This window comes from Gymnogyps californianus, chromosome 3, assembly GCF_018139145.2.
Source record: "Gymnogyps californianus isolate 813 chromosome 3, ASM1813914v2, whole genome shotgun sequence".
Taxonomy (NCBI): domain Eukaryota; kingdom Metazoa; phylum Chordata; class Aves; order Accipitriformes; family Cathartidae; genus Gymnogyps; species Gymnogyps californianus.
In genome coordinates, this window is record NC_059473.1 from 12,534,967 (window position 1) to 12,548,775 (window position 13,809).

Here is a 13,809-nt window from a genome sequence, read left to right on the forward strand (position 1 = left end):
TCGAGGAAAAGGCGCGGTCTCCTCGCACGCTTCCTGCTCGCTTCTTATTGGCTGCAGTAGGAGAGGCGGGGCCGAAGCCACTGGGAGTGACGCGCCGGCAAGGGGAGGTCACGTGGGTCAGCCCACTCCCCGGTTCGGCCGGGGGCAGCTGGAACCGGTTGGCGGCCACGCCGGCCAACGCCTTCCCCGCGCTGTCGGGCGGCCCTGGGCAGCGGCCGCGGGAGGAGAAGGAGGGAGCGAGCCCAGGTGACGCCGCCCGCAGCCCCGCACAAAGGGGCTGGAAAGCCGGGTGCAGCGCTCGGCCAGGTCAGTCCACGCCGCCGGCCGGGGAGCGTGGGGCTCGTGGGGGTGCGGTGGGACTACGTGGCGGCGGCGGCAGGGGACGGTTGATGCGCCCCCCCTGAGGAGACCTGGGGCCTGAGGGGGGTCGGTTCGCGCCCCGGTGTGGGGAGAGCGCTGGGGGAGCGGTGCCGCTCTTCCCGCGGGGGGTACGGTGCTCGGCACTTGGTGGGTTGCGATGCGGGGAACTGCTGGTGCCGGGCCCTGAGGAGAGAGGGGGAGGGTGGAGCTCGCCCCCGCCGCGGGCAGGCGGCCGCAAGCCCGCTCCCCGCCTCAGCGCCTCCCTGCCCCGCGCAGCCGCTACCTCCCACCGCCCCGGCTTCCCTCATGCACCGCACCTCTCCTTAGCCCCGCCCCTTCGGTCCTTCGCCCCGCCCTCAGGCCCCGCCCTCACCCCGGCCCGGGGCTTTCGAGGAAAAGACATGGTCTTCCTCCGCCATTCTTGCTCTCTTCTTATTGGCTGCGGCGGGGAAGGCAGGACCGAGGCCATTGGGAGTGACGCGTCGGCAAGGGGAGGTCACGTGGGGCCACCTCCGCGCCACCCCGCCCCGCCCCGGTTCGGCCGGGGGCAGCTGGAACCGGTTGGCGGCCGCGCCGCCCTCCCCTCTCCCGCGCCCTGCGCTGTCGGGCGGCCGTGGGCAGCGGCTGCGGACCCCGGCCGCGGCGGGAGAGGCGGAGAGCCCGGGCGGCGCCTCCCACAGCCCCGCACAAAAGGGTTGGGAGCCGGGAGCGGCGCTTGGCCAGGCCAGGTCAGGTCAGTCCGCGCCGCCGGCCGGGTGTCGCGGTGGGGCCGGTTGGTGCGTGCCCCTGGGGGGACCTGGGGCCTGAAGAGGGTCGGTTCGCGCCCCGGTGTGAGGAGGGCGCTGGGGGAGGGGTGCCGCGCTCTTCGCGGGCGGTCCCAGCGGCTGTCGGTTGGCGTGCTGGGACCTGAGGGGAGGGATGGCGCTCGGCCCTGAGGGGGTCCGCGGGAAGAGTGCGTGGTCCGGGGAGCGGGACGGCGCCTGCAGCTTTCCCGGCGGGGGCATGGCCGCGTGCCCCGTGGCGGGGAGGCGGGAAGAGAGAGGCTGCGTGCCGCCGGGGGTGACCGAGGTGCCGCATGGCCCGGGGCGGGGGAACATCGTGCCGGGAGGGCAGCAGGCGCGTCGGGCTCCCGGCGCAGCGGCGGCCGGGCTCAGGCCGTCACCCGGTGAGCGTGGCTTGGCGGGCTGCCAGCCGGGAACACGCCGGGCCGGCGGGTCTGTTTATTTACGTCCCCACCGAAAGCCCTCGCCCGGGGCGGTCCCGCGGCTGCCGCATTATGTCAGCGGCCGGGAGGCTGGGACGGGGCGGGCCCGGGGACACGGCGCGCCGCCTCCCGGCCAGGAGCCGGCCGCAGTGCTGCGCTGTGCGGTGGGGCAGCCGCTCGCGGCGGGTGGGGAGCGCTCAGTAAGTCCCCGGCCAGCGGGTTGCGGCGGGCTGGGCGCCCTGCGGCGCCGGTCAGCTCTGCTGGGGGGAGGTGTGTGTGTGTGCGCTCTGCGTCTCTGCTTTGGACTAAAGGAACACACTAACGATGCTAACGGCTTGTGTTTTAGTGTTCTTGATCTCATAGGGACTAATAAGACAGCTCTAGATTAACTCTGTTACCTGCTTCCTAACCAGGGTGTTGCAGAGGCACAGATTCATTTTCCTATTCTTTCTTTCTTCCTTTTTCCTTTTCAATCAATAGCTTGTCTTGCAGGGTGTTAGTGTTTTAATTCATTAAAGCATGCGCTGTTAGATGGAGATTAGCCTTCAAAATATTTTAAATGTTCATGGTAAATTAAGTGGAATTATTTTTTATCATAAAAGATATTTTTCCTTATAGATTTTTATATATATTTTTATTCTAGCACTGTTGCCTGTAAGATAACTATAGAAAATACTAAAAAATCAGGGGAGTGCTGTTTGTCTTGAGTAGAGGCTACTAGTCTAAACTGCCACATAATTCATCTCTTAGTAAAGCAGGTTGCTCCTCAGTAAAATGGATACAGGCCTTGAAAACCCTTTAAAAAGGTTGTTTGTTGTTGTATTGAGTACTGAGAGCTGTGGGGAGCGTTATACATGTTATTTGTCCATGTCATTTCTAAGTGAGGAACGTTAGTATGATCACAAAAAGCTAAATTACTGCCTGGTTAAGATCTTGTCAGCCACACATTAATGATGAACAACACTTCAGCAAAAAGAAATCAAACTGAGGCTGTTCTGGTTTACTTGCAAGTATGTCCCAGCCATTTCCTGTCTTTTTCAAGAACTTTGTCTACAAAACTGCTGTGACATAGCTAAGACAGAAGAGCCTGTTACATGGATGGGTATTTAAGAAATGCTGGAAAACATTAAGTTCTCTTTATTTAAAACAAAGCAGATGCATTATAGGTGAACACAGTATGTCAGATATGGATCTTGTGTTTGATTATGAGGGCTGGCTTGGCCTTGCAAACAGGTAGTTAAATTGATACTGAAAATAACATCTTAAAGATATTTTTCTCTGTTGCTATATACTAATGTGATGCTGTTTCAGAAATAGTACTTGAGCTCTGCTTCTTTCTAAATGTCAGCATAGCCCTGTTGGTGAATTCCTGCCTTTGAATCAGAACAGCATGTCCAAATCTTGTATGCAAGTTTGTTTTCTGTCCAGTGTTAATACTGCAATGCAGTATGAGAGAGCTGCTGACTTTGTGGCCGTCCTTTCTCACACAGTCAAGGTGCGGGGGGGAGGGGAGGGGCCAGGAAGAACCTTCTGGTTGTTTGGGTGAAAATGAAGGAGTTGATGCTGTAGTGCTGTTTCTAAAAATTCTCCTCCAGTTGTTAAGAATGAATGTCCTGACAAGCATATCCTCTGACCTTGTTCTAAAATCCAGGTGTTGTCAACTATTGTTACTTAATTTTATTACGTACCTAATTTGTTACTTTAGATGTACTTTATAATATTCTGATACCTTGTTAGGACCAACCACAAGCAACAAAATCTGTTCTTCATACCACAAGTTTAATCGGATTTGAATAGATATCATTTAAATATTACAGGTATAGTCTGAAGTACCATGAGTTGATTTTTTTTTTTATGCTCAAGAGTCTAATGCTGTGAGTAAAAATGACAAAACTGTGTCTTAAAACAGCAGTTTTGTGTGGTTGGGCTCATATCTCTTTGTTCACCGTAGCACCAGATCTGATGCATGGTGGATTTTCTATTGCTGCATATAGTACAGCTGTCAAGAAGGTAAAATATAAGTACAGTACCTTCTTCTGCAGTGCATGGTAGTGTTCCAACGCAGGCTTCCCGAGGGAGGTTGCAGGGTGCTCTGGTGCCCTGCATCAGCCCCGCTCCTGCCAGCATGCACTCTAGGCTGTCAGTGACTTGGCTGGGACTGTGGTACCTTTCCTCTGCCTCAGGCTGGAGTTGGACCCCTCCTTGATGTTGATAGGTCTCATAAGTCTGTGCTTTCAAGGTGGAGAATGTCTGCTTAAAATCAGAAAAATAGAAGCAAAAATAGTGCAGCCTTCTAGTCCTTGCGCTTTTGATCTTTATATGCAAAAAATGGAGCGATATTTTGAAATAATTGAGCATATGTTTACTTTTTGCAGTACCAGTAGTCTGCACTGTGGTCTGTGATGAAATGTGTGCTAACGATATGAAAGAGCCTGTTTGTGCACAGATGGTCTTTATTTTTCTACAGATAACTAAGCAAATTGAGTTATATAGTGGTTAAAAATATTCTTACATTAAGAACCAGATGTTTGAAAGTATTAAAATGCATTCCAGGAATATCATGGCACCTAGGTACTTAGCTGTCTCATTTTAATTGTCTGTCTAATTACCTTTGAAAAGTCCCATTAAGTACCTATAAAAAAATCTATATACCTGGATATTTAAAAAAAAAAATCACCCATTAAAAAGATACTTTTGTAAGCTGTATTTTACCCTCATTGAAAAGTCTGTGTTGTGTATTATTCAGTCATCCTTAAACACAATGTTATCCAAGAGAGTTTTGGGTTGATAGCTTTACATCAGAGATTTCTACTAATATTTTATTAGATAGGGTTTGGGGGCTTTTTGTGGGGAGAGAGGGGAAAAAATGTAACGCAGTATATTTCACTGTAAGTCTGCTGCTTTTTGGCTTTCTCATCAGCATGTTGCCAAATACTGATTATGCTCAATGGACTAAGTCTATGCAAAGGGTCAAGGTCTCATGATCTGGGTCATCTAGCTTCTAGGAGCTTAAATGAAGTTGTTTTCATTCACACTCCATTAGATGCATCCTAGAGGGGATAGAACTTGTGAAACTTTGGATTCCCCCCATGTACTGGAAGAGCAGCATTTTGCTTCTCCTTTAATCTTGAAGTTATTTTTCTTATGAGTTCTGATTATTTTTGATAGAAATCTTCCCTGCAGGCCCCCCCAATTTAGAAAGCTAGTGTAGAATTTCCTGAGGCTTGGTCTGTTTGTCTCCCCTCTCTTTGCCCATTAGATGTCAAGGCATGTTTTTCCTTCTACTGCTAAGTATAACCAACCATTCTGCAGCCCTTACAGCCAACTCACAGTTGATGAAGTCAGCTTTTCATTCAGATCTATCTTAATATAGTTGCCTAAAGTGTTTCCTGCCTAATTTTGAAAGCCTTCTGTCCATACAACAAAAAGAAAGTTCAAGGGCTTCAGGCTTGTAAGTCTCTGCAGTAGAAAAAAATGATCACATTGTACTTCAAGCCTGTCTCAAACATTGCCCTTGGAGTATTGGAAGTCACAGCCTTGCAAACCTATTTGAGTTGCTATTAAAAATCTCACTTGTATTGAGGGAGAGCATGTCATCTGGCTTTATGAATGCTATGAATTCTTATGAGTCTGAAATTTGTTCAGTGTTTGCAAGCTAGGCTATTATATTCCAGGATTGTCCCAGATTACTTGGTGTGTATTTATCTAAGCCTGAAATACTGACTATAAGGTATGGGACAACTAACAGCCAATACCTCTTAAAATATATTGGAAAGTTAAGGAAATTAAGGGGGGTGGGGGCATAATCTACTAAAGCTGAAGGGTTGTGAAGGGGTTTTATATACCACCAGACCTGTAAGTCAGAAGGTTTAAATGAACTTCAAGCTTGGAATTATTAAATTAAGTCCATGTTCTGGTGTATTTTGACGACAAGCAAAAATTATCTTTGTCTCCCCCATCCATGATGACATTTGCTACCTCATTTTAGAGGAAAGCTATGATATTTTGTGATACATTAGTTGATTGTGTTATGCCAGAAGGAGAGTCTGAAATCTCTTCTTTTCTGTTCTTCCAAGTGCCTTTAGGGGTCCACGGCTGTTTGCCTGCATCTTCTAGAAGTGCCCTTCTAGAAAGAAGAGGGGAGAGCTTGGATTCCCTATTATTTAGGGAAGTACATTAACTCCTTTTGCTCTTGTACTCCTTCAGGTGCCCATGAGGAGGAGAAGATTGTGAAAGGAAAGCTTTACAGGCAATATTAGAACAAAGAGTACGTTTTTTCTCTTCTGTTCAGCTTGCAGGATACTATGCTTAAAATCTTTGTTGCTTTTCTTTTGGGTATATGAAGGCAAGTAAGTGGATTTCTGAAACTGCAAGATTCCCGGTTGCTTTTCTTCCCGTCTAAGACCATGAGGAGAGCTTTATCTTGTGGCAGGGAAACCAAGATTGCACATGACCCTACCTACTAGGCTGTTGACCTTGCCCCTGCTGTGGAAGCCTTACAGACAGCTTATACAGTGAGGTTGGTTGATGGGCAGGGTTACCTGAGTCAAGCTTTTGAAGGCAGGTCAGTACAGCCCCAGGACTCAGAGTACTGCTGCTGTGCAGTCAGCATCTGTACTGGGTGTGCGTGGCAAGGTTTTGGTAGCGGGGGGGCTACAGGGGTGGCTTCTGTGAGAAGCTGCTAGCAGCTTCCCCTATGTCCGATAGAGCCAATGCCAGCCGGCTCCAAGACAGACCCCCCGCTGGCCAAGGCCGAGCCCATCAGCGACAGCGGTAGCGCCTCTGAGATAACACATTTAAGAAGGGGAAGAAGTTCCTGCGCAGTAGCAATTGCAGCCGGAGAGAGGGGTGAGAATATGTGAGAGAAACAACTCTGCAGACACCAAGGTCAGTGAAGAAGGAGGGGGAGGAGGTGCTCCAGGTGCCAGAGCAGAGATTCCCCTGCAGCCCGTGGTGAAGACCCTGGTGAGGCAGGCTGTCCCCCTGCAGCCCACGGAGGGTTTACAGTGGAGCAGATATCCACCTGCAGCCTGTGGAGGACCCCACGCCGGAGCAGGGGGCTGCCCGAAGGAGGCTGTGACCCTGTGGAAAGCCCATGCTGGAGCAGGCTCCTGGCAGGACCTGTGGACCCATGGAAAGAGGAGCCCACGCTGGAGCAGGTTTGCTGGCAGGACTTGTGACCCTGCAGGGGACCCATGCTGGAGCAGTCTGTTCCTGAAGGACTGCACCCCGTGGAAGGGACCCATGCTGGAGCAGTTCATGAAGAACTGTAGCCTGTGGGAGGGACTCACGTTGGAGAAGCTCGTGGAGGACTGTCTCCCGTGGGAGGGACCCCACGCTGGAGCAGGGGAAGAGCGTGAGGAGTCCTCCCCCTGAGGAGGAAGGAGCGGCAGAAATAACGTGGGGTGAACTGACTGCAACCCCCATTCCCCATCCCCCTGCGCCACTCGGGGGGAGGAAGTAGAGAAAATCAGGAGTGAAGTTGAGCCCGGGAAGAAGGGAGGGGTGGGGGGAAGGTGTTTTTTACGATTTGGTTTTATTTCTCATTATCCTACTCTGATTTGACTGGTAATAAATTAATGTTTTTCCCCAAGTCGAGTCTGTCTCGCCCATGACGGTAACTGCCGAGTGATCTCCCTGTCCTTGTGTTGACCCGTGAGCCTTTCGTTCTATTTTCTCTCCCCTGTCTAGCTTAGGAGGGGGAGTGATAGAGCAGCTTTGGTGGGCACCTGGCATCCAGCCAGGGTCAACCCACTACACCATCTCCTTGGGAAACCTCCAGAGATTGTGAAAGGTAAGAGTTTGCTTTGCAAAAGGAGGAGAGCATGAGAGAGACTTGAACTGTGACATGGTGGGGGAAAGACCATGTTTCTGTTATAAAAGCAAGAATCTCTAGGTAGAGGAACACTTTGTTTTTTTAGTGAAGTGCTGATACCATTGTGTGAATGTCTACCTGGGTGAGACCTCTTTCCCATGAGGAAATGACTGAGATTCAAGTGTTCATTGCTTGCTTGCATGTAGTTGCAGTCTGTAAAAGCTGACCAAAGGGAGAGAGTGGGACATGGGATGAGGGGCAATTGTGTGCACCTCAGACTAGCATTTGGACACATGTAGTTGCAGCAGATGTGAATTCAGCTTTAATACTTTTGAACTCAAAGGTTGTTTAAAAATGGTGGTTGCACAAGGACTTCTAGTTCGTAAATCTGCTCGGTTGACTTTGTTAATGTTTGCTGATTAGGAAGCGTTCAACATTTTTAATGTAACTGTTCTAACTTGTTTCAGTTCCCCTAAGCAGTTATGACCCCTCTGAGCTGAGGAGTCTTTACATTCTCCCAAACAGTCCATCTTTACAGGTGTGGGGAGCAGAGAGGATTTTATTATTCTTTGTCAACTTCTTTGGTGAGGCAGTGCTGAAAATCTGAAGGAAGGAACATAGGGTTTAAAAGATCGCCTGACACCTACTGGTCAGATGATTTGATTGTCTAGGGTTTCTTGCCATTTTCCTCTGGGAATTAAATTACTCCCTCTTCTGAGGAACCATCAGTAACTAGACAGCTAAATGTACGCTTTTTTCCCCTAAATAAAGCATTTTCATATCACGTCTTGAAAGTACAGAATGCTTTATAAGTGCATGATAATATACAACATAGGCTTGATTCATTAACGAAAAGCAGAGCTATTTTTTCCTTGCTGTGTGTTTACATGCTCTGCTAGAAAAGGTGTTTCTTCAAAGTGAGGGGTAGTACTTTGTCCCTAAACGTGAATGCAAGTGCAATACCTGTAGCCGCAGTTCTACTAGAAAAATCATACCCATGTTTGGTGATGTAAACTAGAGTTTTTCTTCTTCTGATAGACATCCCTTGGGCAGGTTGAGTAGGTCTTTGAGATAAAATGCCTTTTGAGCAGAATTTTGACAACTTTACAAAGTCAATTTATGAAAAACTCCTTACAATTGATTACTGTTATATAGAAAAGTAATATTCTTTTGCTAGGTGGTTTAGAAAAGCCCACAAATGTCTTGCAGGTAGGTACACAGAATTTTTACAAGATTGGCTAAAAGCTTTATAGACTTAATAGGATTTCAGATTTTTTTCTAGGAACAGATGGGTAGTTAATTAATTTGGAGTAAAACAGACATGCTGGTTTTTGTCAAGTCTAATTTTGAGTCCTGTTGCATCGGCTTTGGAAACACGTTTTTTTACAAGGCAGAAGTCTGTTCTTGCTTTGGGGAACTGGGTTCAGGCTTCAGCTGTCACTTACCTGCTTTGTAGTCTTTGGCAAGGCATTTTTGCCTACTTCATCTCCCGTATGGCTCCTCTGCCTTTTCAGTTAAAGGGTGTCCATGCAAGGACAGTTGGTGAATACAGCCCAGGCCCTGAACTGTTCAGCGTCATCATAAATGCACACTAGTAGTTTATATTCTCTGCTTTAAACTGAGATTTTTGTGTCATACTGGACCAGTTTCACAAATCCAATTTTAGTTTCAGCATTGAAACATGCTGCGCTTCTGTGTCTATAAATATCTGCTAAAAATAAATGCTAGAAGGTGTCACTATTAACATACAGACCACCTAATGACACACATGTGACAAAGTTCATAAAGAGTGTGCCCTTCATGGAATTCCTGTTTATTAAGTGTCCTCATTTCTAGCTTCGGTAGTTTGGGATCTTATCATTTACAGAAATGTTACTTGTAAAAGATGGCATGCAGAATTCAAATATATGACCAGAAACATCTATATTGCTATTGTTTTCTTGCTCTCGTTTTACCACTGAAAAGTCATCTCCCTTGACATGGAGAGAGGGAAATAAGGGAGGAGAAAAAGGAATGTAAAGTAAAGGCAGCAATAGTTAGAAAAGGAATAGACTAAGAGAGGAGGAGGAGGAGATCCAGAAGAAAAACTGTAGGTGTTTAAACTTCAGACCTTAACTAACTTTCTGATTCCCTGGGAGGAATGAGGATTATGAGCTGCTTTTTTTTTTTTTCCGACTTGGTATCTGACTTTCTTCAGCTTTTCTTGCTTTCGAGGCATCTGTTAAACTGCCCTGTGCCCTTTGAAGGTAAGGCTTGTAGTAGAGCTAATGAAAGGTAGATTTTTCTCTAGTGCTGTTAGTTCTTCTTGTCATTATTGTTAAAGCTGTTACTAAAGGATTGCTGACCGGCATTGTACTGAAATAGAGTGCTTTTGTCCTGTTCAAAAATAGCAATAAAAACATTCTACCTGCTTGGTTTAAAAAAAAAAAAAAAAAAAACAAACCCACAGTGATATAAAGAAATGGATTAGTTGAGAGCATTGCAAAGTTAATTCTGCATATAATTAGCATGATTATTTTGCAGCCCATGTCCAAAGGAATATACTTGGGTGATGACAGTTAGTCTAGCAACATCTGGAGTTGGACTTTGATATGACTACTACTTTAATAAATAATATAAAAGGATATGTTACATCAATAGTGTTTCTGCTGTAATGGGATTCTGCCAGCTTTTTTTCCATCAAGTTGTTGTGTCTGGAGGAGGGTAGAAAATTGAAGCAGGGTCAATCCTCCAACTACTGTCCTGGCTACAGAGGCTATAGGCAGTCCCTTCCTGTTGTGGTGTTTTGAAGACTTCTTGGTGCTTCTAGTTGCTGGTGCTCCAGGTGAAAGGCTGGAAGTATTGGTAGGGGAGCAGAGTCCAAGATGGTGAACAACTCACTGCCTGTGACAGCAGAGAGCTGTCATCTGTCATGGGTTCTTCCCCTTTTTCCTTCAAGGTGGTAGTGCTTGTCTGAAACCTTTCTTGTGTTTTGAAGAGGATGCTGAAGAATAACGTAGATGAGATGGTCAGAAGTTACTGCTTGCCAAAGGTTATAATCTTAAATGTCTTATAACTTCCAGTGGCTTCTTTGGGAGCAAAATTAGTCAAAACAGGTTTTTGAAAAATACCAGCTTTAGACTAATGAATGGTGCATGATATTGATACTTGCATATGATATTTTATTTAGTAGTCTTTTTCTTGTGCCAGTGTTGCAACAGTGTCTTCTGCAGCTGGATGCTATTTTCTGAGGCTGCTGCTGGTTTCAAAGAGCTTTCTATTCTTACTGCTCATGCAAACAGTAACATCACTAGTGGCTTGCTTCCCTGTATGTGATGGGATTTGTTTCCTCTTACTTAGGACAGCAGCAGATGTAGTGTATTGTTCCTGAAATGTAGTATCTTTTTCCTCCCACTATAGGAGATTTCAACTATCCTAAGACAAAAGTTCTGCAGATATGACCTCTTCTCAAGTCACTTTTGAAGTAAGAGGACCATCAGTACCAGGTACACAAATCATGCTTTCCCCTTTTTGTATGGTTTAACTAGAAGAAAACTGAATAGAAGAATGTTCAAAGGCTGTCTTGTCTGTTTTCCTCAGAGTTAAAAGAACATGTCAGTTCAAATATCAAAATAAGTCATTGCAAAATACATGAATTAAGAAATTTCATATAGGAATTTGAAAATGAGATTTGGAAATTAATTTTTACCTTTTTCTTCAAATAACAGTTTCATAGTGTACTAGAGATTTTGATACTAACTGAAATGGTTATGATTGTTTTAAAATCAGTGTTCTGTCTCTAGTAGCTTTTTATTCTGTGGAAAAGAGTATTTATATTCTGAACCATGATAGTCAGGCATGTGTTGACGTGTTCTGTTTTTTTATTCTCTCTGCATCCCTGTTGAAAGTTCTCCATAACAAGATGTGACCTCTACCAGGAGTTAAGGACAGAAAGAATATGCAGCTTAATTCAATATTCTATCTGTGCAAAAATGTGTAAAATAACTTCCGTAATCTAAATGAGGAATACAAGGTGTCTGATCATGTAGAACACCAAGATTTAGTGTTGATAAATTGTGCTTATTACTTTGACCTTCATCTTTAGGATCTTTGAAGGAAGGTCACCAAAAAGCAATTGGTGGTTGCCTAACAGAAGCAGATGAACGTGGGAGCATGTACAGATTGGCAAAATTCCTGTTACAGACAAATACCAGATGGCATAAGTGTCTGTTGGGGGGGGGATAAAAACGTTTTAAGTTTTGACATCTGCCCCATGTTAGACCTCTCCTGTGTTTCTCCCGTTTGATTGGAAATTTGGAAACTGAACATTGACACACAATGTGGACATGAAGCCTTTAGTGAGGAGTAGTGTTTTTATAGCATTCTGGAGAAAACTTTAAAATTAAAGAATAAATTTACCTTAGATCAAATGAGGCTATAAAGCACTGGTGTAGCTATACAATGGAGTATTGCAAGCCATGCTATTTTTGCCCTGTTTACAGTGTTGCTTCCAGTGTTGAGATGGCACTATCACTAGCGAAGTTGACTTCGGATGTTTAACTTTTTCTTGTACTGATAATATCTGCAACAAAAATTAGGATAAGGGAGAACTAGATCCTGCCTCAGTGGCTGGTCACAAAGAATTACCTGGAAATACTTATATGTAAGCATAAAGAGGTGACACAGAAGGTAGCTTCTGCTTATGACAATATTGATACCATTGGTTTTGACCGGGGAGAAGAGCTTTGAGATGCAGCAGTGGCAAGATGCAGTCTTGTGAAAGAAGAGAGGTAGGTTTTCAGAGCTATCAGCAGTTCTACAAACAGCAAAATTTCCAGTTTATTTAGAAACGCCATGTACTGATTTTGTCAGATCACCATGGTGAGTAGTTAGTTGGTGAGACAAGAATCCTCACCTTGAGCGCTAACATGCTCCCTGTGTCCTCATCACTGTCCCTTCCTGTTAATGTTAAAGCCAGTGATTCCAGCCTAACTGGCAGGATAAAAGGGCATCACCAGCATAGGAATGATGCTTTGACTCACTCCCTCTAGCCAAACCACTTCTGGAGTCAGCATTGGTGAAGAAGCCTGACACACTGATGTAGACTTTCACATATTTGTGACATGGAGTGCTTGATTTTTGCCTCATCCTAGCGGAAGGAAGAGGGTCACTGGTTACTGGCTGTGACTCCTGTAGGTCTTCATCAGGACACAGTCCCATACCAAGAGACTGCTAGGTGGCCAAAGATTAGCTATTATGAAATAACAAATGGAGCTTTTAGCTCCCAACTGTATGCAAAGATTCTGCTCCGACAGAGCTGGCCCAAGCAGAGAGATTGCAACATTGGTGAGGCTGTTGCAAGCTTTGAGACTGGGTAGAAGGCCTGGAGTAGCTTCCTCTTTGCTGTAGCTAAAGGAGCTCTGCCAGTAGCAGCATCGGATTCCCTGGCAAGGGGAGGGGGAGAAGTTGAAGACCCCTGAGCTTAAAACACCAAACCAAACCCCACTGAGTTTACAATTGCCTTTGAAAAGGCAGTTCCAGTTTATCATGCATTTCACTTGTGCCTTTCCTGGGATAATTTAAGCAGCATTTTGCAAATCCTGATTCAGCCTTGCAATGTAATTTTTGAAGTGAGTTTAGGGGTGACTGCGCATCTTGTTCAAATGTTGCCTTTTGTGTGTTGTACCTTGCTGAGTGATAAGTATTCACTGAATTCACATTTGTTTAAAAAAGAAGGCCAGAAAACTATTCTAGCTATCTGCTGCTGTGGGGGATATAATCTAGATGGCACTTCAGAGATTGGCTGGCGTGTACACTAAGATGTACTAAATGCTGCTATTTTAAAGGGATATTAAAAGAATTTTAGCTTCTCTTTTAGAATTTCTGACTGGAGATATTACTGTGTGGTATTCAGGTGGCCTTGCCTCCCCCCTTTATCTCCATGCAAAACCAAACCATAATGTGCCTCAGTACAGAGTGGAAAAGGTAAAGCACCTGACCTAGGCAATTGTGTGCAGTGAATTGCATAATAAGTATACTCATACAGCTGATTTTTTGTCTGCATTTGTATGCTTACAGTGAGCATCTGAAAAGCTTGATTTTTTTTTTTTTAAATTAATTGGAACAAAAGATTTTATAAAAAATGGGATTGTAGTTCAAGATGTTCTGTAAAATTATTTCAGTAAGCTGTTTTTAGGAACATATGATCTTATTTAATTCCTGGCTTTTGTAGATTTTTTTTTTTGCAACCCCTGGGTCTGCAGGGGTTTCTTTCATAAACAATCCTGGTGGTATCTCATATTAAATTAATTCATATAACTGGAAAAAATGGACGCAATTTTAGAGGCATAAGGACTTCCTCAAAACTGTTATTTCAGACTTTGCAGTTCCAGCTATGATATTTGGCTTAGTAAAAGGTAGCGTATCTTTGTTGTATATAGCTTGCCTATTG

General features: G+C 45.5%; 1 protein-coding gene across 4 annotated transcripts in view; it reads left to right on the plus strand.

The window, feature by feature from the left end:
- Positions 1–232: 232 nt before the first annotated feature.
- The window catches only part of GPCPD1 (glycerophosphocholine phosphodiesterase 1), a 51,842-nt gene continuing 38,265 nt past the window's right edge, over positions 233–13,809 (plus strand). Inside the window, exons 1-4 of one of the 4 annotated variants that reach the window (XM_050895186.1) lie at positions 1,017–1,093; positions 5,771–5,831; positions 7,256–7,358; positions 10,779–10,864. In XM_050895186.1, coding sequence (XP_050751143.1) covers positions 10,816–10,864 — 49 coding nt within the window. In that variant the 5' untranslated portion in view covers positions 1,017–1,093; positions 5,771–5,831; positions 7,256–7,358; positions 10,779–10,815. Of the gene's footprint in view, positions 307–1,016; positions 1,094–5,770; positions 5,832–7,255; positions 7,359–10,778; positions 10,865–13,809 lie in introns of those variants that run through there. The other 3 variants (XM_050895182.1, XM_050895184.1, XM_050895183.1) reach the window with 3 other exon arrangements.